The following is a 26,600-nucleotide window of genomic DNA, read 5'->3' as shown; positions in this document are numbered from 1 at the left end:
TAGTGCTTCGAGGCATGTCAAACGTCAACGGCGTTTGGTCGGCGTTGCCTATCTGTGACAGCAGGAAACCGTTCTTCTGGCGTATCCTCGTGACGAACCTGTGAAAATCGATCACTTTGTCTTCGTACGCGGATGGAAGTCGCTGGCACGACGTCCGCCGCCTCAGCGACAGTCCATTCCGCCGCATGAAGCGTGTCGTCCAGCCGGAACTGGCGTGGAAGTCCTTTGTGGCTATTCCCAGCCTTCGGGAAACTGTGCGCGCCTGCGTCCGTACCATGTCTAACGACACGGCACAACCGTCTTTGCGCATGTCCCTCACGTATTCGAGGACTGCCTTTTCGATGTCAGGGAACTTGCCCGTTTTGGGTCCGCGGAAAGCCCGGCGCGTGCTGTTCGTAGCCATGAGCTTCTCGCGCTGTTTTTTCCAATATCGGATCCGGATTTCGTCGACGCCGAAATGTCTGCCGGCAGCGCGGTTTCCGTGCTCTAGCGCGTAATCAAGCGCCTTCAGCTTGAACGCGGCAGTAAAGCTCGCATACCGCCCCATGGTGAAACGGTGCTTCAACAGACGATCACAAAGCACAGCCAAAAAAACGTGGTGTCGAGTGACGCCGTGACGAGCGACTGGGATGGCGGCGACACGGCTTTTTCAGGAATTATGGGAATGCGTCGGCAGCTTGTTGCTGCGGGATGACAACAGGTCGACCAACAGGCGGCCGCCGCTGTAACAGTGAGGGATAGCAAAACAAACATGGCGGCCCACAGAGCGAAGCGACCGCATTTTTTTTTCTTCTTTTCGTCAGTCACGGTGGTTGTGAGTATGTCACGCGCGTCAAAACAGTCTCTTCTGTCTAAATAAGGAATGCTTTTATTTAAATCAGTAAATTTACGGCATTAGCGTAGTGATGCCTGCTTTCAGATCACAGAAACAAAGATGGGCGCGTTCAGCTGCCACAGACATAAAACACATGGCGGGCATTCAGTGAAAACTGCGGCATTTGCCTTTACTGCAATCCTAAATGGCACGTTTCCGCCAACGGTGGGCAAAAATTACGAATATGTTTGGTGCGTGCAGTTCACTTGGCGAGTTTGGAAGAGTTATTAACGCAACATTCGACAGATGATAAACGCGATGATCATTGGCTAGACTTGGCACACGACATATCGATGCAGCAAGTTCGGGGTGCGATCATTACGCGGGGAAAAAGAAAAATCGAATTTAGACGACAAAATTTAGGGGTGCGATCATTACGCGAGTGCGATCCTTACGCGAGTAAATACGGTAGAGACTGCAAGTTCAGCTACCTTTTGTTGGAAAGTTTTCTTTTTCTTATGTTTTTCTTTCTTTATGATAGACATGAATAAAGGCATCTGACCCACCTTCACAATTCAAGAAAATTTTATTTTTATAGAAAGACCTTTGTTTCTCCTGCACTTTTCTTGGAATCAGTGCAGCAGTTACTCAACTAAATGTCGAGTTCATCATTTCTCTCGATTTTTTTTTTCAGCAAGATTACTTGCAAGTTTGGTACTTTAAAAAATGAAATTCCTATATACTTACCACTGCCTTCTTTTTCGCCTAAGTTTCGCAAAAACATCATACCTCTTCATGACATTCTTCAATAAAGTACTAGACATCCTTGCTTTCCTCGTTTGTATGGCGTAAATAAAAAGACATCATTCCACGTGCACCTTGCCATCAGGGGAGTGAACTGCCCTACAGCTATGGACTGGTATTGCCAAACTTACGATACATATTGTTTTATTGAGCCATGCAGACCAAACATAATGCAGTCATGTTAAGAAAAGGGAATTTTGTCCAATGATACAGATACATGTGTTCTACGTCTGCAACAAATCAAATGACAACTGTAATAGCAGTCGGATTTACTTATGCTTACGTTTGCTGCTGACTCTGCCTTTTCATATAGCATTTATGAACGACATGCTTTATTTTAGATTAGAAGAATGAGCATTGAATTGCGTTGCTAGTATTGTGTGCTTCTCTTCTTTTCATAACTACCACACCTTACGAGCAATACGTTTGGCAGGTGGTCGCAATATACGAGAAAGGTGATCGGGTGAAGTACCTCACGTTGTGCCTGGAGGATGAAGACTATGACACGGCATTAGCTGCTGCTGGAGCATTAGCCATGCTTACATCAGTCAGCACTGAAGCCTGTCGTAAAGTGGTGGAGGTAAGCCTGTCGTCCTGAAAGACTGTGCAAGACTAACCACGTGCTGTCTTACGGTACTTGTAGAGCAGACAGAAATCAGCAACTTGCCATTTACAGTTCTCATTAATAGTTCAAAAGGAAAGATGAATATCTGAACACTTCAGTTTGTGCAAAATAGTGTGGGGCCAAAGTGTGGAGTTCGTGGTGCCGGTTGTGTCTAGGTGCTGAAGGTTTAATACTATATAGTGAGGGATTGATAATTAGTTGGTTAGTTTGTTGTTAATAAGTAAAGGAGGAAATTCTACGTGAAATTTCTTTTCTGCACAAGGCTAATGACTGTATACCATTTGTTCATATAAATTCATAATCGGGGTTTTTAGTGGTCCAAGACCCTTGAAAATCCTGGAATTTTATGATAGCATTTTCAAGGCCTTGAAAATTCTTAAATTTTTTTAGGCCCTCAAATGTCCTTAAATTTCGTCAATATGCTTTGTTCAGCCAGTTTCTGGCAGCTGCTTTTTGAATAGGCCTGTGTGAATATTCAGTCGCATATTACAGTTGTTGCATTCGCTTCGACATTAATTTAAAGTTTGCAGTGATTCCACTCCTGCGCCAACTGCGCCAAAGTGCGCCATATTGTATTTACTGCGCCATCCTGATAATATCGACCAAAATTGCGCCAAACTGCGCCAAAATCTCGGGTTTGGGGGTGTCTATCATCGGCAATCGCACCGCCGGCGCGTCGAACATGGGCAGCTTGATCTTGGGGCTGCCAAAGTCGCAACCATGGACCAAGAATTATTCCGCTGAATAAATAGCGCTCGCGCGTGCGTCCCGAGTAAGCCACGATGCCATGCACGGTGTCGACGCAGCTTCTGTTCTGCAAGTCGGCTCGACAGCAAAACGCGCTCTCCGCAGAGGCTCGTGACGTCTAGGCCTATCGGTAGCAAGAAAGTGCGACGGGGATTCATCGGCGGACGTCGTCTGTTCCAGAAACGCTGCTGATAGCTCGTTTCAAGCGTCACACGGCACGCAAGGAAAGTAATGTTAAGTAATAACTACATGCGTGCCGCTGAAATGTCTCGCTTCTGTTTCTGGACATCGCGGAATGAAATCTGAGATCGCTAGCAGTAGATATATGGAACAATATCGAATTTTCCTTGCTTCGCGTTTATGTAAGAGCACGCGAACAGTGGGAACGCGTTGACACTTTTCCTCAGATACACTTTATCCATGGATCTTCATCCAGAAGAGCCTTTTCCCAATTCCTTCCACCAGCACATCAGAGTTTGTAATCATTCTGCGGTAAATATCCCCTAAAAAGCCCTGCCCTTTCGAGCTCACGTGCTAGAGTTCCAATTCTAATTTTTGCTTGCTTTTTTTGAAAATGTAATCTCATCAATAAAAGCATTTCTCCTGGTCGGAGCAGCCGCAAATGCGCAGCTGTCAGTAGCGGGCCCGTCGCTGAGGGCCCACAGTGAAGCGGCTACGCCATGTTACACGTCCGCCCCTCGCTTTCGAGGGTCAATCGCTGACGTTAAAAAAAAACCAGTTTCGCTTAAGGGCGAAGCAATGAATGCGATACCAACAAATTGTATTGTTAAACGAAGTAAGGCTAACAGCTAACTCTTTTGGATCCTATCTCGCGTAACTCAACAAAACGCTGGTTTAAAGGGGGTCATGAAGCACCAATTGGGCTTGTTGAAAAAACACAACCTGCGGAAAGCTGACACGGCTATGAACTGCTCTGCCAAATATTACAGTCGTGCGCGCCGCGTAAAGGCCACAAGCGGAGCGCGAAGTTGCCGTTTCCTCAGGCGCCCTCTTTTCAAACAGAGGCCGGTTCTCACTCTCGTCCGTGGGCGGGGCGTCTGCACGTTGACGTCGCGGAGACATAGCATGCTTATTGGCCGATAGCCGGATGAGATGCGCTTTTGCCACGGGGTGCCGCCACTTGCCCGCGCCGCACTCCTCAGTCTGCTAACTTTACACGGTAGCCGCACTCGCGCATGTGAATCACAGCGGGAGAGCGATCGCGTTTCATGACGCGTGCTGACGTAACTTCTTACCCCCGTGCCATCCCTCCCTGTCTAGCTTCCAGTGCGCTCGTCGGCACGAGAAAAGAGAGAAAGCGCTGAGAGCGTGCGCCAAACCCCCGTAAATCCGCTGATTCTTGACGGATTCGAGAAATTTTTGCGGCAATCGATTCGGGAGGCAGTAAACTCCGATACTAAGGTCATTAGATCATTACTTGGAAAAGTGGTTCATGACCCCTTTAAGGGAATATGGCCGCCCCAGGAACCGAAGCGTTTTCGTGCTCTGAGTTCTCTAAACGCGAAGTAAGCGTTGAGAGCACAGCAAGTTTACGAACCGTCTCTTGATCCCTCGAGATAGCGCGCGCGCAAGCGACTGCGCCCGCCGAACGATGCGGTCCCCCCCCCCCCCTCCGCTCCCCTGGCGTCCCTTCGTGCTCTTTACGAAAGACGGGCGGAGCGTTTCCTCTCTGTTTGGTGAGCAATCGACAGCAGGCCCGCATGCGGGAAGATGTTATCTCATGCGCTCTCCGTGCGACGGAGACAGACAGCCGCTTCAACCGCGTTCGTCGCCAGTGCTCGCGAGCTTTTACCCGCGGCTAGAATGCGCGTGGTGATGTTATTAATTTGCACTTTATACGGAAAATTACGGCGATGGCAACGGCAAAAATCCGCCGAGAGTGTCCATATAATCGCTATCACAATAAAAATTAAAAAAAAAATTGAGGAGCCATTTCACTCTGTGAAGTGGATGATAAGCGAAGCTGTTTCGCGCATGGCACAGAGGTGACATGGTGGAGGACAGTTTGGTATGCAAGGCCAGGTTGTTAACGGCCAGGCTGTTAACGGCCAGGCTGTTAACATTCAATACGCAATATTAATGCGAAAGCCTTAGATGCTTTCTCAAACACGAAAATTGACTGTCGGCGGCGTCAATCGATTGATGCAAAAAATAATCACGTGATGGCGTCATCACCACGTGATAGATCGTCAAAGCTTGTGACGTCATCATGGCGTCATATATCGTGATGTCACGTGATGACGTCATCACATGACATTGTCGCTTTACACTGCTTCCGTGATCGGTGCGTCGATCATGGAGCTAGCGCAAAACCAGGTGAGGTGCAGAAAGCTTGCAGAGAGGGAGGGGGAAGATCTACCCGTCGATCGAGAAGAAAAAGAACCTGGCTTTGGCGTTGGAGTTTTCTTAGGGGAATGCATTAGCGACAGTGTGGCTCTTTGGCATTGAGGCACTGCTGTACATCACGGCGTTTGTCTACCACGTCTGCTGATAACCACATAGATGTACTTAGAGTGTCATTTCATAAAATGTAATTTTATTGATTCGGCATTCTGTTCATTTGTTAGTGTAGAAAATAATCGCCGAAGAGGTTAATCCAAAACACTCAACTGCATGAGCCCTTATTTTTTCATTAGCGAGTGAAGTATGGAGTTCTCCTGAGATGATTTTTTCCATGAGATTTGCAATGAATCGAAATATTTCTAGCGTTCATAAGAGCCCCATAATAATATTCAGGGGCTTGAATGTTAATGCAATATGCTTCTGTATTGCACTCCAGGATGTAAAATTTGCTGCTCCATAGTGCTCCCAGGTGCAAAATTATCTGCTCCAAAGTGCTCCAAGATGAAAATTTTTGCTGCTCCAAAGTGCTCCAAAACGGAAATTTTGCTGCTCCAAAAATTGCTCCAAATCAGAAGTCTTCGGTAGCATCACTGAGTTTGGAAGTATTTGAGATGAACAAATAGGTATATTCTGCTGCATGTAACCCACTTAAAAGATGGAACCCTGAGTTCTAAGTGTGAGTCAACTCTGAAAATCTAGAAACAAAATTTATCGAACGGCTTTCCTCTGCATTCTTCCAAGTTTTTAACAGTTTAATTTGGCATAGGAGCCCCACAATATGCATGCATGTTCAAGTAGGTGTTCTTAATTTCCTAAATTTTCTATCTTTAGTCTTCACTGATGATTAACAGACTGTTCTTTACACTTGTTGCGAATGGGCACTCAGCTCCATATGTCGGCAAGCTCACTCATTAGTCGACTCACTCAAACTCGCGGCTCGATCCGAGTCTGAGTGAGTCCAGCTGAGTAATATTTTGGAGAGTCCGAGTTCGAGCGAGTACGGATGAGGAAAGTTTTGCTGAGCCCAAATCCGAGTGGGCCCCAAGTGCAAAATATATTTCTTGAGTGAGTCCAAGCAAGCTCCACTTTTTTTTGCGGACTTATGCTCAGCTCTGTGTCGATTGCTACAGGAATGAGCTTGTAAAAAACACGCAGGTTAAGGACTGGGAGGACATATTTGGTGGCCTGGCGGCTCACCAGAACGAGGGCCTCCAGCACCGTGGCATCTGCATCCTGCACAACCTGGTGCATTCCACGCGAGAGGTGGCAGAGAAGCTGGTCGACACTAAGGTACTGGAAGTCCTGCTCGCAGTCAGCCAGATTGAAGGAACGGCCAGCAGCGAGACGGTGAAGAAGCTGGCGCAGGAAACGCTCAAGAAGGCTGAGGAGTGGAAACTCATAGAGAAGTCCGAACAGCCCGCCGAAGGCGACGACGTCCAGTAAAATGTTTCACGATTTCGACGACATGTGGAAGACGTCGAAGACTGGAGAGAATAAACTCATTTTGTACGTAACTTTACAAAGAGACGGTTTGTTGGTTGTTCCTAACTGCCACGGTAGCCTAGAGGCTAAGGTGAGGATGCGGGTATGATCTCGGCCATGGCAGCTACATTTTAATGGGGGTGCAAAATGCAAGAACTCATGTACTTAGACTTAGGTACATCTCAAGGATCCTGGACTCCCCCACTGTGGTGTGCCTCGTAATTATTGCGGTTTTGGCACATTAAGCCCCACAATTTAATTTGCTTTCGTTGTTTTTAGGCTGCTCTTGATCAGTCAATTAAAAAAATGCATCATAGTTTTTACTACTGCCATGAATGGTGTATTTTAAGTAAGCTTGTTCGAATATTTGAGCACTTCGAATATTCGAATTCGCTTTGATTTGAATTTAAATTATTGGAAATTTCGAAGTATGTGAAATGAACAAATAGGTGTATATTAGTCCGCATGTATTCCTCCTGTAAAGGTGGTTTCACTGCAGCGGAAGGGTGCTGTATCGTGAATGCACCTTTCCAGGAGAAATCTGCACTGCCGCGAAGCCCCAATTCAAGGTTAAATGAACAAATTACCCTCTCATCGTTTCATTATTTATTAAGTTTAAAAGCTTGTTATACCGGCTTATATGCTCTAAGTATAGTAAATTTTAAAACGTAACACATTTGACAGGTTTCAAAAGTCAAATCCTGCTACTATTCAAAGTTGCTTCCACTTCTTTCGAACCAAAAAGAATGACATTTGCACATGCCTTGTTTTAGTTTTAAAAAAAATAATATGCAGGTTAGTTGGGTCATGACAAATACATATGCTCATTTTTTTTTATAATATGTGATACTATGTACTATTCGAATTCGATTAGGAATTATTCAACCAAATCACTGTTTCTTCGAATTCGCTTCGAACCTAAAATTTACTGTTCGCACAAGCCTAGTTTTAAGAAAGTGTTGCCTATTTATCTCAATTGCTACATTTTTAAGGCTTACCGCTGTGTGTGTACAATCAATGCTTCAATGTGTCCATTTGACGGGAAAGTGCTGCTTGTCAACAGAAACTGCTACTCAGTAAGGCTCCTCTGTGGCACTTGCATCCATGTATCAAATGCTTAACCTCTTACGTCACGAAATTATGACAATAGGACAGATTTAATCTTGGCTCGTGAATCCAAATTACACACTTAGGGGAGAGAAATCCCAATTTGGACATCACGTGTGGTCTTCTAGCAAAAGCCCATCAACACACTGCTGTCTCAGATTCGGGAAACGATTTTCACACGCACCTTTCAGTGAGGTGTGAGTGCTTGAAGAAACTATCGTGTGGTTGTACCCATTCAAATGCACAAGTACAAGTTGCCATCTCTGCAGTACTTACTGCATCATGAACTGCCATAAGACAGTAGACTAGTTCACCTGACAGGTCTGTTTGTAGTGCAAAAAAATGCGAATACTTTACACTTCTGCTTGTATTTCAAGCGTTGAATTTTACAATGGAGGCTCCCGTATATCCACACTATCTGAAGCTAGGCGTTTTATGCGATCTAAAATTTCTGTTGCAGTTGGCCTGCAACAGTTCTGCACATGCAACAACATGAAAGCGAGTGTTCAGAGCAAGTCCCACAATGCTGTATGCAGTAAGTTGCATGTACTTTCTTTTATCACGTAGTACAACAAGACACATCTGCAAACCAGATTTATTCGCATGCCATTTAGCTTTGATTACAACTTTTCGAGATTAAAACATTACAACAAAAGTCATTGCAAAAACGTAGCAGCATTTTGTTAAAGTGGCACTCAAAACAGCAAACACCAGTGAATTGTATTACATTACAGCATAAAGCAAAAACATCGAGTGTAAAGGAAAAAATAACATTATAAGGGGTTACAAACTCTGTACAGCTAAACAAAGCAATGTGGGTATAGATAGTGGGCCTTGATTCTGTTGAAAAGTAAAGCTGTTAACGGGTACAGAGGAAAAAAAGAAAGCATCTAGGGTAGGTGGAAAGAACGTGATTAAAAAACAGTTACACACACTCTGAAAAGCATCAATAGTTTTAGCAAAGACAAAACAAAAAAAAAGGCTGCATAAATGTAAAGGAGCCGTTAAAACCACAAGCTCTGATCCAAGACGAAACACAACTTCCACAATGCCATGATTGTGTTGGTGCAAGTGTTAGGCACAGAAAAACGGGTTTCTCCGCAAGACATCACATGTCGACACGCACACAACGTTCGTAGTAGTATATATGTATAGAGTATACGGTAAACTTGCGCACAACCACACAAGAGTGTTAACACGGTGTGCAAAAAACAGCTCTCACGGGGACGTGAGGGAAGGTTATAAAAGGGCTACGTGATAAAAGGGCTCAAGTTTTTTTTTTTTTCCTTTTCTGTGTGACGGCGAAGCAAAGCACAAGACACCTCTACTCTCTGCAAGGGTCACCAACTGGAATGTTGGAAGTGTGACGACATTGAAAGGAATCACAAGGAGAAGACCCTGCTCTAATGGGTTAAAATAATGCCTGCCGTGTACTAGTCGGAAGATACAAGTGCCAGCAGATCAGACTTAACTAAAAGTACTCCATTGCGACCACACCTACGGCCTGACAACTCGCGTGGGAGTGCTGTTCTGGACCGGTTAAAGTTCTGCCATGCTGGCATTTTGAGCCAATCAATAGGGCTGTATAGTAGTCTTGCGAACCAATCAAGGAATTTGACGATGTGGCAGAATTCGACAGCGTCCAGAATAGTACGCAGGAAACAAAATATGACCACAACAAAAACAGCAGTTTTCATGAACGTATATACCATACCATAACAAATGACTAGAACAAAGAAAAAAAGGAAAGTTAAAAATTCACATTCACAATGCGTGCGGTTACCTAATTCAAGCAAAAGGACTTGTAGCTAAGTGACAACACGCTCTTCGAGTTTTTCCGAGGCAGCTACTCGCCATGGGTGACGAAAGCGCCCTTTTAAAAAGTGCTCGTTCCCCTTGGGAACAGCCCTGTCATGTTGCATCATACAGAACATTATGCAACACAGCAGCTTTCTCACCTAACGCGAGAACAATGGAAACAAACAATCAAATCTCTTTGCGGAGGCTGGTATCACAGCCGTCACAACAGGCATTAAAAACAAGCAACAAGAAATATTCTGCGAGGTCTCGAAAGGGCAGCAGCCATGTCTACGACGAGGATCCCTTCCTTACGCATTTTTTTTTTTTGCATAGCTATGGCCTACGACCCGATAGTAGTCATGAGACGAGCGAAACCCGTTACGTCCTTGTCATGTGCTTGGACCTAACAATTCCTATGCTAATTTAAAAGATGTCAACATGGTGGTGCTACAAAGTGCTCTCGATCTGGACAGCCTAGCTGCGGACCTCACGTGGTGTACAACGGTAGCAACATTAGTGTCTTCTTTCTTTCTCCCCCCATTTCCGAGAGTACAAAAAGAATGTTGTGGTGACGTCTTCGCGAGGGCGCGACACGTTCTGACTCGATGGATCCTTGCAGTGCGATGGGATGGGAAGCATGGAAGAGAGAGAGGGGGAGAGTAGGAGGAGGAGGCACCTGTCTCTTCTTCCCGGCTGATTTAAGAATCTATCGAATTGGTGTGCGTCAGTTCTTTGTAGCAGTGTCGGCAAACTGGTACGGGTCGCTTGGTCATGTGCCCGGGTAGACACAACCTCTTGTCTATGCAACGAATGCAGAACACGTCTCCGCAGCTCCAGCAGTGGAACTGAAACGATTAGACGTGCGATTATGATGGGGCACCGCAAGATCTCCAAATATGTGCAGTTGCTGCACTTGTAAATTATACAAGAAGAATATAGCTGTTCTACATTTCCATCCTTCATTATGTGCAAACGATGCACGACAGACACACAGGTGTACCATATTACTTTGGCTGTATATGACTATTATGCAAGTGCCACTTTGCATTCCTGTGCCCCTTTGTCATAATGTCTTTTCCACACCTGAAGGAAGCTTATTAAAGGGACGCTAAAGAAGAAGGATTATTTTACCAATATGAGCAAATTACCCTTCTGAAGTAGCAAAAGCACAACTCTTGCCATGGGAATAAACTTTGTAAGCCAGAAAATGAAAAAGGTGGCAACACCGCCTTGACTTTCCTGTACTAACTTGCCGCTGTGACATCACAATTTTGGCAGTGTCTGCTAGGGCTATGTAATTATCAGCAAAGTTAATAACATTGTGTTCTAAGTTAACCAGAGACTTAACGTGGCAAGTCCTGTTGTCCTTCCTCTTTCGTCTTCGTCTGTAGTGCGCTTTGTTCTGTTATACCATGCAAAGTTTCAATAAATTTCATTCAGCCAATGTGGCCAAAATACCACATTAATTAAAGACTCCAAAATCTGTGATGTCACACAGACACTACACTTCTGGCCCAAAATTCAAAAATCAAACTCGCCTTCAATTTCTCTTCTAATAATGAACCTATCATTGCAAAATCAACGACAATAGAAGTTCTAAAAGAATAAATTATCGGTCTACACTGATTAAATAGAACCCCAAAAAGAAACACAAAAAAAGATAAGTTATGACTGGCTGCATGCATTTTTCATCCAATATCATTGCATTCTGTTCATTTACGTTAACAATGGTCACCACAGAGCACACCACACACACAAAAAAAGGCCTAGGAATGTGAGAAATGGGAAATCAACCAATCTTACAACCACACTATTACTATATAAGCAGTGAATTACCTTTCTCCTGAAGTGGTCAAATGGTGTGGAGCAGGGGCATTCCTTGATGTTCCTAAAAGACTTCCAGTCCACAGCCACTGAGTCAAACTCCTCCATCAACTTCTGAAGCACTGTGGAACCAAAACTGTCCCCCAGCTCTGCAACAGAGAAATTTCGAGAAAGCGAGTTACAAACCACGAAAAATAAGCGAGACGGCTATGGAAGTGGCGCACTCACTGTGTTGATGCAGCTTCTGTCGAAGCTCCTTGCACTCGCTGTAGTCGGCATCCCCGAATCCCGAGTCACGCACGCTGACGGCCCCCTCCGAAGAGGCCGGCTGGGAGTCCAGCTCGTCCCCGGTCAGCGACTCCCCCAGCACAGAATCCAGGTCCTTGCTCGGGGTGTCCGCGTGGTGCAGCAGCTCTCGCAGCTGCGCTATGCGCTGCGTACGGGCACAAAAGATACTCGTATTATTTGCCAGCTACATCTCACTCAACGTAACACTTTCTGGTGTTTTACGTGCCAAGAGCACGATACCGCCACGCATGCTTACTGTATATGCTCGTGTAAGGACTGCACTTATTTCCCACGATTTTAACGGGGTGCGGCCCTTACACGAGTCAGGCCTGTATCCTTCTGCAAAGACCTTGTACTGTTGCTGTGACTGTTGTAAATAACAGTCTAAACAGTGCCAAGTGATCACACATACTTTATTTATGGACGTTCATCGCTGCTTTCGCTCTCGCTCCTACTTTACGTGTCTGTCTCATGGGCGGTTTCCCAGAGATAGCCATCTTCTGTACCATCCACGCAATTCGTGAAACTTAACTTGTGCTGGTGCATGAATTTGCACATTTGGCAGCTCATATTTTTTTTTTAGAATTCTTGCTCCTAAGTTGGGGCTGTGGCCTTGACATGGGGGCGGCCCTTACGCGAGTATATACGGTATTTCCTTTATTTTAATGCGATTAGGCTTCACCCACAAAACATGTTACCACCACTCATTGCAGGCCGTCCCACAATGTTTAAAAACTTCACAATTGTCTCAGACTGTCCTGTTAACATTACGTGCAGGACACGAGTAACCAAGTTCATTATAGAGCTAACGCGAGCACCACCAATAATGCTAGAAGGTTCAGTAAGGCATGTATGAAAGCCGATGAATTTCACAGACGAGGAAATTATCAGCGACCAACGTCTGTGCTCGCTGTCACCATTGTACAGCGAGTGTTGCTTGTACTTTGAGTCTTTCTTTTCCTGGGCGTAAGTTCACCCAATAAAGAAGTTTCATCTTTACCAGCTTGAGTTCTGCGTTCTTCACCGTCACACCCATGTGACAATATGATTATTAGGCACACCATAGCGGAGGTCTCTGGATAATTTCAACCACCTGGGGTTCTTTAACATGCACTGACATCGCACAGCACATGGGCCTCTACCATTTTGCCTCCATCGAAATGCGGCCACTGTGGCCGTGATTTAGCCCATGTCTTTCAGAATCAGCAGCCAAGCATTGTAACCACTGTGCCACTGCAGCAGCTATCTCACTCACCAAGCAACACAGCACTGTTACCTGTTTGAAACACGTTAACGCTTTACCTCTTGCAAATGAGCTTATCATGTTTGCACATTTCGAGTAGGTAACGTCCACGAAGCAAGGTACCATGAAACAAAATTCTGCAAACAAATTTCCCATTCAGCCGGCATCTAAAAAAACGTAGCTCTGCAGTCAAAACTCATTTTTTAGGCCACTACAGAATGCCATGCATCACGGATTGTGAGAAAGCAGCAGCAACCATGATATGCCAAGCCTCTGCAGAGTAAGTGCATGTAAAGCATCATATGCATCAAATGCACGCCACTATATCTGTCATGCCTGATATGGAATGTAAATTATGGCAATGCAACACAACATAGTACACGAAGTGGGAACACGATGCATACAAACTCTGTGGACTCTGTGCCCAGACTGTGCCAATGCAGCAGCCAGGATAATTCAACAACCAGGGAAACATCAATGATGTTATAAAGCACAGAGCTCAGATCTGTCAACAGTAACACGCAAATGTATGTCCAAAAAGTATTGCTGATGAACACTAGCATTATGATGAAGTGTGCATTGCAAAAAAACAGGACACCCATGTCTAAGTTCAATTTACATTCTTAGTGACACGGGTTGCTGGAATAATAATGTTTTGGATTACCACGATGTGATTATGAGAGATGCCATAGCGGAGGGCTCCGGAAATTTCGACCACCTAGGGTTCTAATGCACCTAAATCTAAGCACATGTGCCTCTAGCATGTTGCCTTCATCAAAATGCGGCTGCCGCAGCCGGGACTCGATCCCACAACCTTTGGGTCAGCAATCAAGCACAATAACCACTAGACCACCACGGTGGGTACAAGTTGCTGGAAGTCTGCAGGAAGGCACCTGTGATCTTGCTGAGGTACAAGCCTCCGGCAATCGAATGCTCCTCCGTCGGTTCCTGCCAATTCACTGGAATGCACCGGCTTTGCTACTAGCGATGCACCGTGCATAACCTTAAGTTCTAGCTTAGGAATTCGGTAGTTTGAAAGGTGAATGGTTAAAAGTAGAGCTGTGTGAATAGCAAAATTTTGGGTGCGAAGCGAATTCGAATAATAAAGATTAAGTGCGAATCGAATCGAATAATTTTCGAATATTTCTCAAACATTTTTCGAATAATTCGAAGTGAAATTACAGAAAAAGTTGCTGAGAATCCCTAAGTATGTTCTTGTGAGATAGCAACATGAAAGTGTTCCTTTTCGCTAGGTTGATGAAGCACTGGTGGGGTCATATTTCATAGTTGTCTTTCTTATCAAGAATGAGGCAATGTAGAGGCCGAATTGTATTTATGTACAGGTCGGTCCACTGTTAAAGGGAACACTCGAATGAGCCCCCTTCATTTTGCTGGCCCCCTCATTCCAAGTGGATGTGGAAACGTTGTTCGTTCAAGGTACTGGTCTGTCAAAGGGAGTCGGAACTGTCAACCACCAGTAGTCTTATGTAAATCTAAGCCACTGTACTGTTGCAAGAGAGCGATATCCTGACATGCCCTGAACGCAATTGTTCCCTTTAACAGTGGACCGACCTGTACATGATTTGGTGCAACCAAAGTGTTGCCGACAACACTTTACACGTGATAGGCAAACATGCCATTTCCTCAGCCTCTCCTCCTCTTTCAACTGCTGTGGAAGGCCAACTGATGTGGCGGACAAGGGTGTGCTCCCTTCAAGTCCGGAGTTCCAAATCTGCCTCGTAGACATCGATATATAAAAACATCTGAAATTTTGGTTGCTAAAAAGCTTCGGCATCCGATTTTTCGGACTTCCTGCCCAAATTTTCGGTCCAAAACAGTATTAATTGAACTCCCAACTCTGCCGCATCTTTCATCTCCGTATTGGAACCAGCGTTTTCTTGAGTTAATACATTTGCGACCGTAGCGGAGCTTGAAAGGCAGCTTTGCCGCAATACGGGGGTGTGATGAGGTGAAGCATATTAAAAAATCTAGGGACCTCTTCCAAACGGACGTTGACTGTCTCTTGGCTAAGTTCGACCGTAACGGACCTTGAGAAGCAGCTTTGCCGCAATACGGGGGTGTGAGGAGGTGAAGCGTATTGAAAATCTAGGGACCACTTTCAACCGGACTTTGTCTCTTGGCTAAGTTCGACCGTAACGGAGCTTGAAAGGCAGCTTTGCCGCAATACGGGGGTGTGATGAGGTGAAGCATATTGAAAAATTAGGGACCTCTTCCAATCGGACGTTGACTGTCTCTTGCCTAAGTTCGACCGTAACGGACCTTGAAAAGCAGCTTTGCCGCAATACGGGGGTGTGAGGAGGTGAAGCGTATTGAAAATCTAGGGACCACTTTCAACCGGACTTTGTCTCTTGGCTAAGTTCGACCGTAACGGAGCTTGAAAGGCAGCTTTGCCGCCATACGAGAGTGTAATGAGGTGAAGGATATTGAAAATCTGAAGGGGTAACTTTCAACCGGACTTTGACTGCATTTGTCTTTGGGAAGTTCGAATAGTTCGAATAGTAAAATTTCAGTGCGAATCGAATCGAATAGCAAACACTATTCGAAAAATATTCGAAATTTCGAATATTCGCACACCCCTAGTTAAAAGACCAATTCTGTTATTCTGAGAATTACCCAATGTAAGGAGAGCATGCACACACACACACCTTGACGAGGTGTTGGATGTGGTCTTCCAGGCTGAGGATGTGATCTTTTGTTGCGGCCAGGATATCACTCAAGGGTTCACGTGGATGGACTCCATTCTCAAATCGGTTGTACATACCCCTCCAGAACCTGTGGACAAGGCGTAACACTGACAGCTAAAAAAACGCTGTTCTTGAAACACCCACATTGGAGTTGAGTGCACTACGGATTTGTCTGAGATAATATCAATAACATGCACTGCCTCTGCTTTTGTACGATTAAAAATGTAAATTTTCTCAGCATGACACGTCTTGCTTAAGGTACGCTCGCTAGTCTAATAGCCATGTTTTTCTAATGAACTACTTTTACGCACATGCTTAGCTACGACTGCTTTGCATTCAGCACCTTCGGTTGCAGTGAGCAGTATATATGGAATCGCAACGAAAGTGCAGATTTTCCGTAGTTCTATGAGTTACCTCAACACAGGTCCCTGACCCTGGAAAGCTACCCACAAAGTAGGTATGCGTGCAACATTAATCTTAACTTTCATGTGGCACCTGAATCTAAGTGTGCAAGCATTTTTGCATTCTACCCTATTGAAATGTGGCCTTAGGACAAGCAACAAAAAAGGTTGGTGAAGAGTATTTAGCTATGCCTGAACTCCTGCCAAGTAGAGAATGATGTTTTAATTTGGTTCATGGGGTTCAACATCCCAAAGCAACTCTGGCTATGAGAGATACCATAGCGGAGGGCTGTGGATAATTTCCCACCTGCAGTTCTTTAACGTGCACCGACATCGCACAGTACGCAGGCCTCTAGCATTTCGCTTCCATCGAAATGCGACCGCCATTGCCAGGAGGTGTTTCACGTGACAGATGCCAATGCAAGGGCCCTGCTTTCATAAATGTGTAAATCTAAATTACACACTAGTCGGCACGTGAGGACCATAATAGCTACAAACTGCCCATGCTTGCATACACAAGTAGGATACTTTACAACTGTCTACTCTGTGATACTCGTGGTTTACGAACATAAGAGAGCTATTGCTCTAGAGGCAACTTCATGCAACGTAGAATGTGAGTGAACCAAAGTGTTGCTGTTTTTCTGTGCAATTTAGGGTGTCGTTACTGGTGTTAAAATAATTAATAATTACTCAGATTTTACGTCCCGAAACCACAATGTGATTATGAGGAACGCTGTAGTGGAGGGATTCGGGAATTTCAATCACCTGGGAATCTTTATGTGCACCAAACAAGTACATCGGCCTCTAGCATTTCGCCTCCAACGAACTGCCGTTGCCGCAGCTGGGATTCGACCCCGTGATCTTTGGGTCTGCAGTCGAGCGCTATGACCACTAGACCACTGTGGCGGGTGGTGTTAAAAAGGAAACAAAAGGCTTGTTGCAGACCTGACTGCCTGTGGAGCCAGTGATGGGTGCAGGGTGTCAGATCCTCTCCTGTCTGTCCTGTACAAGGGGTTGATATACTCCGAGATGTGGTTGCCCAGATAGGCCCACAGTGAGTAGGTCCTGGAGCTCAGCCTACGACACAAGCAATGTTACTTAGCGGTGGCTTTCACACTTTAAATAGTAGCCCTTTCTTGAGTTTCACATTTGGAGAGATTGGACAGAAGGTCTTACAAGCTCACACGCACAGAATAATTCTATACCCAAGGATTCACACAAATCGAGGAACACATAACAAGACCAAATGCTGGACAGAAGCTGCCAATGAAAACGAATGCTTTCCGTTTCTTCTTTTCTTTTTGTTCCTTTTTAAGCAACCTTTATTACAGTCACATGCCCCTACAATGAACACCTTTACGAAAAAATTACCTGTATAGCTAAGTACAGTAGAACCCCGCTGTTACGTTCCTCATTGCTGCGTTTTCCCGGCTGTTACGTCGTTTTCCGTCGGTCCCGGCATAGCTCCCATAGGATACAATGTATTGGGAACCCCGCTGTTACGTCGTAACTGTCGGACCGTTCCAGTATGATACGTCGCGAAGTGCGCTCGGAGCCGACCGAGTGACTACCAAAGAGAGCCGCTATGGTGCATTTTCACGCAGCCTGGCCTCGTTTGACCGTAATATTAGCCGCATGAGAGGTGCAAGCAACAGAATCTTTCAATTGATGCAAACAAAAGCATGGCCTTCGAGATTCAAATTGCAAAGATGGCGTCTATGACGTAACTACTCGCGAAAGCAAGGCCTTCGAGATTGGCATTTACTATTGACAAAAGCATAGCCTTTGAGATTTGCATTGCACAAACATGGCGTGTATGACGTAACTGCTTGCAAAAGCAAGGCCTTCGAGATTGGCATTCACTTCTGCCATCGCGTTGGCGTAGACTCATCATCATCATTATTTGTCGGAGAGCGGGAGGAGTTCGAGCTGGTTGGAGCTTGCATGGTCGTGCGTGCGGTTCGTGGTCGGACTCGCCGCGCCGGTCGTGATTGCGTGTGCTTAGTTCTTTCATGCCTACAGCTGTTGGTTTTAAAAAAATCACATACGTTGATTACATTTCTGTGGATGAGGCCGTCGTAAGCTCCGCGTTTCTATCCATCGACTAGATCGCGGCTGAGCGCGCCAATTTTCGTGCTGCTCATAAGAATTGAAATAAAGTTCTGTACCACTAAATATTTTGCCGTTTTTCCTGTTTTTCGGCTCTTACGTTTCCCGTCTCTTACGTTTATTTCGTACGGTCCCTTCAAAAACGTATCAGCGGGGTTCTACTGTATTACGCTACACTAGAAGTGTTACAGTGCATGACCTTCACAACAAAGAGCCTTGTGTAACAAAGTACTCTGACTGTCCCGAGCACATTGCTAAAAAATGTTTTACAGTATAATAAAAAAAAACCATGAACAAGTTTTACGAAACCACAGAAGTAAAGACGATGTTCACAATAACTTGCACTGACAATATGCTATCGTTCCTGGCAGCCACCTCACATGGCAAGGTACATACCGACAACTTTATCGATGGATTTCGGTTCTGCCATATTGGGATGTTAACCTTGCCATTTTGTATCTTTAACAAATAACCAAATAGTGCTATGGTGGACATGTACACATGAAAACGGTTGGGTTGGTGCACTTGACATTTGCTGATCTTATCAATTCACATCACGATACACAAAAATAAGAAAACATTAATTTAACAGCCCAAGGTGGCGACGCTTATATAGCTTACGCAAAATCATCCACAGTGAAGTCTTGAAACCATTATGATTACAAGCAACTGTTACGAGACGCAGATCACTCAAACGGAGTTCATGGTAGGTACACACTAATCCAGTGCTGCTCAGCCCCAGCAGTACAGACCTCAAGTCAAGGCGATCCTTCTCGCAGTTCCCGACGAAAGTGCCAAACTGGCACGAGTAGACGTGGTCATGGATGGTGAGCAGGAAGCGTTCGTTGAACTGGAACGAGGAGGGAAATTGGTGCATCAGCTGCCAGACGGCGTCCACAAACTGGGTGAACACGGGCGCCACTTCGCGTTGGTCGCCCTGAACCAGGCCACATCGGTCCATGAACTTGTGCCCAAATGCTAGCCAGTCCTTTTCAATCAAAGCCTGTAACACACACAGACGAAGGGCCCTGGTAACACTACCAAGCCACAGCTTGCACATTTATACCATGTTGTTGAGGTCACTCGTTTTATTAAGGTGGCCTGAATTAATAATAAAAAAATGATTTTCCTACTTTGAAATGAGGGAAAAAGGCAGAGGTTTCATACGGAAAAGAAGCTAGGAAGTATGCCCAAATGGCAAAATTCCTAGCTAGTCATTACACACTAGGGAAAAGGAAATGAAATTACAATGATAGGGACATGCGAATGATAATGATTATGGGAATCAGAATGACATAGCATGCGTATACACAAAAGTTCGGGCTTCCCTCAAAGTTTGCAGTCAAGTTTGGCATCACGCAAGAACTTTATTTAACCCAAATGCCCAGTAAAACCACTGAAGCTCTGGCCAAGGCATCAAGTTAACCATTTCAGACAAAGCTGCCATGCAGGCTACAAGAGTCACTATGGCAAGAAGTTCTAGATTGATCCTGATTACTTCAAAGTCTCATTAACAACCTGTTAAATGAGATCAAAAATCAGCATAGCATAGGCAGTGCCAAGCAGTAGGTCACAGACTGCAACAATCTCGTTACACTGCTGCTATCAAAGAAGTAGTAAGACACAGTCAACAATTATACCTGGATATGAAGCTTGTTCAAGTGCTACACAAACCTGCCACATTCTCTCTTCTTTTTGCTAATCTCAAGAGAATAAATTTCCACCAGAAGTGTTTTTTGTGAACTGCAAGTTCCTTAGTGAAAGGGTCACTGTGTCACTACAGAGGACGACACTGTACCATGAAATCAGAATGTGTATGACAGTTCCTTAAAGCTTCAGCTGGGCAATCGTACCCTGTTTCAGAAGATGGCATGAACGGCAAGATTGCGCCAACCTGAAAACCCATGATGGTGCGATAGTAAGGGTCCAGCAGGAGGCTTGCCAGGGAGCATGTCTGCGCTGTGCGGTCCCAGCCATCCGAGCAATGCACCAGCACGCTTACGCCATCTTCTACTGCTCGGGCCACAAAGTGTGCGGTCTCCAGAATGGCTCGGACGTGTCGCAGCCACCCGCTTGCCTCCAGACCTCCCAGAAAGGCCCCCATTGAGGGTTCACTTGCTTCGCACGCTGCAAGATGGCAAAGTCCAGCTGCAACATGCTTCATCGGAGTCTAGATACTGTCTGCTTTTACCTATGTTTAAACCTACTTATTTATATATTTAGCAATGGTTTAAACATTTTATAGTGTTTTAGTATGCTTACTTATTGCCATTCATGGAATACCATGTGGAACTGCAGTAGCGGACAGCAGTAGTAACAATGCTGGTAGTGGTGTGCCTATGAGGGTTGCTTCAACAGTCGAAAGTTTAGTGCTCACCTGTACCCCCCCACCCCCACTCCTCCCTCTTATCTGTCAATTTGTACTAACCTGCCAAGATTTATGTGGTGAACCGGCCAGCCCCATCACATATACTATGGTTTAAGTGCCAAAATATTTTAGGAGAGTTTGTTTAGCTTTCATTGAGAGCATGCATACTGAGCGTACACACAGAGCATACATATTCCATGCACACTGAGAAATATACGGTTTACTCACTGTCGATGAGCTTCTGCAGGCTATTGCGCATTACATGAATGTTTTCTATGCCAAAGAACTGAAACTTGATGTTCTCGTAGAAGTTCTCATTCTCGTAGCCTTTTCCAGCAGCCTTGTTAGCCATTGCATTGATCTGCGCAAAGGGAGAAGACGCAGATGAGCACAAGAACAGATTACCATCTGTCTAGAGCAGGGGTCTCAAACACGCGGCCCGCATACGATTGCCTCCACTAGTAACGTAGCCAGAAAATTTTTTCGAGGGGAAGGGGGGGTCAACCATATGTTATGTATGTTCGTGCGTGTTTGTATGTGGGTGTGATATATACCAATGCAAAATTTTCGGGGGGTAGGGGAAGTTGAACCCCTAAACCCCCCATCCCTTGGCTATGCCCCTGTCTTCGTCCCGCGATTTTTTAAATTTTCTTAAGTACGTTCATGAGCAACTCAGACATGACTAGTCTCAAGAATTTCTTTCAAGAGGCACACCATGCGGTCACCATGTGTTGGAACATAACCGTGGAACAAAAACTGTATACGGTTGAACCCCTTTATAAGAGGTACTGACGTAACAGACCATTGGGTATAAGAGACACCAGTGTGCCTACAGTGAAATAGATGTTGATCAGAAAATGAGAACATGGTACTTTGATTATAAGAGACATCTCATATAAGGGACAAAAAATGCTCCCCAGTGCGTGTCTCTTATAAAGGGGTTCAACTGTATTTAATAAGAATTGGCGTACAGATTTTCGTCATCTTGGAAATTGGTATCGATATGTTTCTTGAATCCTGACACCAAATGCCCTTCGGAGATATGGGAACGAGATGAGATATAGGAAAGGCCTCCTTTCAAATGGCAACATTAGCTGACGTTTTGTTCAAAGCTTGAGACCCCTGGTCTAGAGACTACATAGTACCATAAGTGATGCTTGGTACAAACTTGTTACAACTTCTTTTTTTGCTGAGCAGAGTACCTAATGCACTGCTGAATAAAGAATTTCTGCAGCACCATTTACGGTAAGTTCAGTATGCTTAGACAACTGCTGATGCTGTCGCAAGAACATTTCCTTGTCTATGTCTTAAAGCATAGCTGCCTCGCACAAAACAGGAAATGCTTTTAATTTGCACAGTGTCTTTTTTTTTCTGAAGCATATTGCTTTGGATGAACTAGTGGATGACGTATATGGTGTTCCATGGAGCGAGGGCAGTTATGGCCAAGGAAGGAGCTTGTGTACCAAATGCACTCAAGTTCCTGTATCTTCATTAACAATGTTAGGACTCATTTATTAATTAGTCATACAACAGGTATGAATGAAAATGGGAAGTGCAACAACCAAGAGCATGACGACTACATCCTATGACAAATTTATCAGCATAAAGACACAAGGCAGATGAATCAACGTTGAATGCAACACTCACCCGAGGCCGTGTGTCCACCACATACATAAATTTAGAGGTAGGATTTGACTTCAGGATACAATTCAAGAGTTGCTCGTCTTCAACACATCGTGCTGAGAATCCTGACAGTGGCTGACTGCATCGGCATATTGCTGCCTGGAGAGAGGAGTACTAAAGTTTAGACATGCTACATGGAAAAAAAAAAAAAAAAGAACAAGACAAACAAGCAAACTAGAACACAATAAAATTAAATGCTAGCCTATTACTGCACTATGAAAAGCGTTATTCAATTTATGATCTATATATGAGGCTTTAAGAGCCTCACTGGATTGCATCCAACAAACATTGAGCACTTGCACTCACCATGTTTTTATTCAGGTAGGAGAGAACTGGCAACCTTCCTTTACTGCGGAACTGACTACTGCCAACGAGTATTGCAGTACTGGCCACGGCGGGGACATATAGGTGCCTAGGGTATGTATCACAAATCTGGAATATACGTCCACAAGAAATTAGTTACGCCACCCCCGGATGTTAAAGCAGGCATGGTTCATTCGATGAGTGCCACACTTTATAGCCCAATTCGTGCAACAGTTCAGTGCAAGTTTAGTAATAAGGTACACGGTCAGTGGGAGCACTGTGAACTTTGTTCTGCACCTTGCCTGCACTGTACAGAACTCATGGTGAAAGACACAGATGCCACCATGATGATAATGTTGAAACACACCCATAGATATGGAGCCCCTGTGCTAGATCACAAAGAGCTAGAAGATCCAATGGACTCTTACATCATAGTATGTGAATACATACTCCAGAGACGTATTAGCATAAATCACTGCTCTACTTTATGCTTGAGAGCACATATTCTCGTGGGCCCGTAACATTCACCCAGCAAGGCCACAGCAGGAATTTATATAGACACAGCGTAATCTCCTCTTTTACGTATTCACTATACAAACGACGGTATGCAACTTTATCCTACCATGCATTCCAACCATACAAGGATTTGTATGAAGCAAAAATTGTTTGGTGTTTTGGACACACTTCAAAACAACTATGGCAAAGAGAGGTAATATTTTTCGCATACTACAGATCACCTTAAATATAGATGTTAAGGTGGATGCCATCATAGGCCAAAAATAAATACACTCCTAACGGCAATAACCATATGGCCGTTATGCCGATCTGTAGGCATGAAAATCATTGTACCGATGCATTCAAAATTTTACGGTCAGGTAAATTTGATGCAAAGCTACCACACAGATAGAGCTGAGAAATCATTTGAATACCAACCCAAGATAGTGGCACTCCCTAACCAAAACTAAATTATGTATATCGCATTACAACGTAAGCGTGACCTGAAACAAGCACGGTAATGTAGGTGCCTTAGCAGCAATGCAGACCGAAATTACAGCCTTTATTAATGTATATGCACTGACGCATACATTTGTAATGATAGCTCATACGGTATCAGCGTACCTCATAATCTTGATTGATGTTTGTTGCGGACCAATAGGTGTTTGGAACACCCATTCGAACATACTCCGCTTGGAAGTCGAACTTGTTCCAGCCCATTGACTTCGTGAGGTCTTCATTTGATGCGGTATAATGGAAGCAGTATAGGTCGTTGATGTGTACTGAAAGAAAATGGGTACGTAATTTCAAATGTTACATATTAGTGACACTTAAAAGAGGCACACGCGATCGAGATGCAGTGCAAACACGTGAAAAAGGGTCAACGTCAGTGGATTCGTACTCACGGGGCTGGGAGAGTTGCTGCAGAGAGATAAAGATGTCATGGCAGTCCCTCTCCTTAGGAATCAAAAAGGTTACACAGAGGAAGTTCTTGCACCTAATTTGAAGCGGCGTGCCGTTTGCCGAAATGGGAAGCTTTGCTATCGATGCAATGTGCATGTGAAGGATCTGCGAATTAAAGAGGGCATGTATAAGAGCTCCTTCATAAGTGTAAACAGGCGGCGATCTGCAGAAGCCAGTGAAACGTTACCCATGTTTCTTTTTTGCGATCTGGGTCGAAAAAAATGAGATGAGTCGTAGTCAGATAAAGGGACCCGGTTGAAGATTTACGGTTGTTGAATCGATCCAGCATGCGGACATTTTCAACCTGCCGCGAGAAAAAAAAGAACGAAGCAGCTGATTACAGCAAATGAACGGAAACACTTCGAATGAGGTGGTCATTTGTTTATGTTCGTGATACTGCGCTTCGATCGCGTTCCCAATATCGGTGAAGCGTATGCCACTACGCGAATTTTACGCGGCGCCGAGATAAAGTACCAGGCAGCTAGCGTCGTGCTTCCTACTACCGTTACATATGACACATGAAAACCTGCTTGTTCAACAAGCCGTCCACTTTTGTTATGGCACATGAGTGCGGGGGCACCGTATCAGCTGTGAACATTTACCGGCTCAGTACCAGATTGCACGAAATGGGGGGTGTGATTCATGCCAGCATACGGACGGTACAAGATACTTACTTTAGGGGTCCGAATTGCTTCCATTACGGTCCAATCAAGAGGAAAATAAACAATAAACACATGAGGAACTGCCTCCCCCACGTACAGAGGAGGGATAAGAGTTTTGTTTACGTCCCCCCTAAAACCACACGCAGGCTTGCCGCTTCGCTACATCTCTCACATTTGTACTTTTGTCGCTGCGTTCTGCTTGCCATAAAAACGAGCGCCTGGAGCGCCAACGCGTGGTTGGCGCGCATTTCGAATATTGCTCTGGGCTAGTTATAAAGTTTTTACAAGCGGGAGAGAGCCTCATCACAGTAAAGTACGTGAACCGACGGTTACATCTCGTTAATTTTGGACTATAAATGTGCCTTGACTGAACTACCACATAAAATGCCAAACGCTAAAACAGGCCTCATCTCGTTCCCAAGCCCTCTTTCTCATGTGCTTTTTCTCTCCCAGGTCACGAAGAAAGCACGCGCGGTAATTAATTATCAGCGTGACACGGCATTTTTGATGGTAGTGAGCGCCGAGATTTAAAAAAAAAATGAAACGGAATTCTTATTATTACCGTTTGGGGACAAGATATACCCGCAGTGGGTGCACTCTTTTTAGAGGGCACTGCAGGTATGTCCCAAAACCAAGGTAGCATCACTGAGAATGAGTGGCGCGGTTCCAGTGAATTCTTCGTCTTTTCGAAGCAGAGTTGCACCTTGTAGTAACACGGCGCTGTTTCGATCGCGATCCATGCACGTTATCGGGATTGCACTTTTCGATGTTGGTGCTCAAGATGCAGAAAGGATGCCAATCACGTTCGAAAATTCAAATCCAGATCGGACTCAATCGCGATCGAAACTGCACGGTACTGTGACAGAACTTGCTAACTCTCCGAGATGTGATAACATTCGCATATATGGTTCTCGATATACAAAAATTAGTTTTATTGGTGTGAGCCTTGTGTTCTGTGAAGAAAAAGAAATCCCTGAAAAGAAATCCGTGCACTTACCTTGATTATCTTCGTTTTTCAAAGTCCGTCCTGTCTCCAATGTCTCTGTATTTCTTCTTTCGAGACAGTAATGTATGTACGCATTTCAGATGCATAGCCGCCGTCGCCGTGCAATCTTGAATACCACGGCGCATGTGCGGCGTGTGCGGCGTGCGCGCCGAGTGTCTTTGTAGACAAAGACAGCGCTGCCTTCTTGTTGCACCATGCTGTCGCCGCCAATTATGCTTCGCCGTTCAGGCAAAATTCTTTTTTTTTCTTTTTTCTCACTTTTGCTTTGCTTTATTCTGTGACGACCAGTTGTGGTCGTCGGTTCGGCTCCTCGTATTACCCGCGGTGCTGTTGTGGACAGTGTCGACTTTTCGAGTCAATCGGAGACGGCGCATCCTCCCTGACATGATGGTGAATTTAACAATAAGGCGCGGCATTCCACCATGACTGGAGGTAGAATAGTCCGCCCTTATGTATGTGGGAAAGACGTCGTTCCTTCGTGTGCCCACGTACAGCTGCACACAATAATTAATCAATATGCACTTGGAGTGTTTCAGAATTATGAAGCGTTCGAAATGTGTGGAAAGCAGTGAACCTTGGTGTTTCTTTTATACATGACTCAATAATGTTATTTAATTAAATACGTACTTATAAAAATTCGCTGATGAACTTTTTAAGGTGCCATTAATCCTAATGGAAAACAACGTGTCGTCCTAGGAGTATACAGCTGATCGCATACGCATGCATGTGCACACAAAAAGCTGGCACTGCTTATTTCTGCAGCGTGAAGAATTCAGGCAAGGTTCTTTCGGAGAACCGGAACTTAAT

The 26,600-nt window shown here is 44.8% G+C and overlaps 2 protein-coding genes across 2 annotated transcripts in view; one reads left to right on the top strand and one right to left on the bottom strand.

Annotated features, from left to right (window-relative positions):
• LOC119382995 (protein unc-45 homolog B) overlaps positions 1-6,877 on the top strand; it is a 28,946-nt gene extending 22,069 nt beyond the window's left edge. The window contains exons 19-20 of the mRNA XM_037650946.2: positions 2,052-2,198; positions 6,510-6,877. Coding sequence (XP_037506874.1) covers positions 2,052-2,198; positions 6,510-6,797 — 435 coding nt within the window. The 3' untranslated portion in view covers positions 6,798-6,877. The remainder of the gene's footprint in view (positions 1-2,051; positions 2,199-6,509) is intronic.
• Positions 6,878-8,520: 1,643 nt separating this feature from the next.
• Positions 8,521-24,984, bottom strand: LOC119382994 (myotubularin-related protein 6). Its single transcript, XM_037650944.1, has 14 exons — positions 24,800-24,984; positions 24,313-24,429; positions 24,068-24,230; positions 23,787-23,944; positions 22,671-22,796; positions 22,329-22,463; positions 20,910-21,042; positions 20,208-20,440; positions 19,066-19,316; positions 17,150-17,281; positions 15,765-15,891; positions 11,796-12,000; positions 11,580-11,716; positions 8,521-10,588 (listed from the first exon to the last, which is right to left on the bottom strand). The coding sequence occupies exons 1-14, from the start codon at positions 24,821-24,823 to the stop codon at positions 10,442-10,444; spliced, it is 2,088 nt and encodes a 695-aa protein (XP_037506872.1). The 5' UTR covers positions 24,824-24,984; the 3' UTR covers positions 8,521-10,441.
• Positions 24,985-26,600: the final 1,616 nt, after the last annotated feature.

This window comes from Rhipicephalus sanguineus, chromosome 2 (assembly GCF_013339695.2).
Source record: "Rhipicephalus sanguineus isolate Rsan-2018 chromosome 2, BIME_Rsan_1.4, whole genome shotgun sequence".
Classification (NCBI taxonomy): domain Eukaryota; kingdom Metazoa; phylum Arthropoda; class Arachnida; order Ixodida; family Ixodidae; genus Rhipicephalus; species Rhipicephalus sanguineus.
This window is presented reverse-complemented; position numbering and strand designations above follow the sequence as displayed.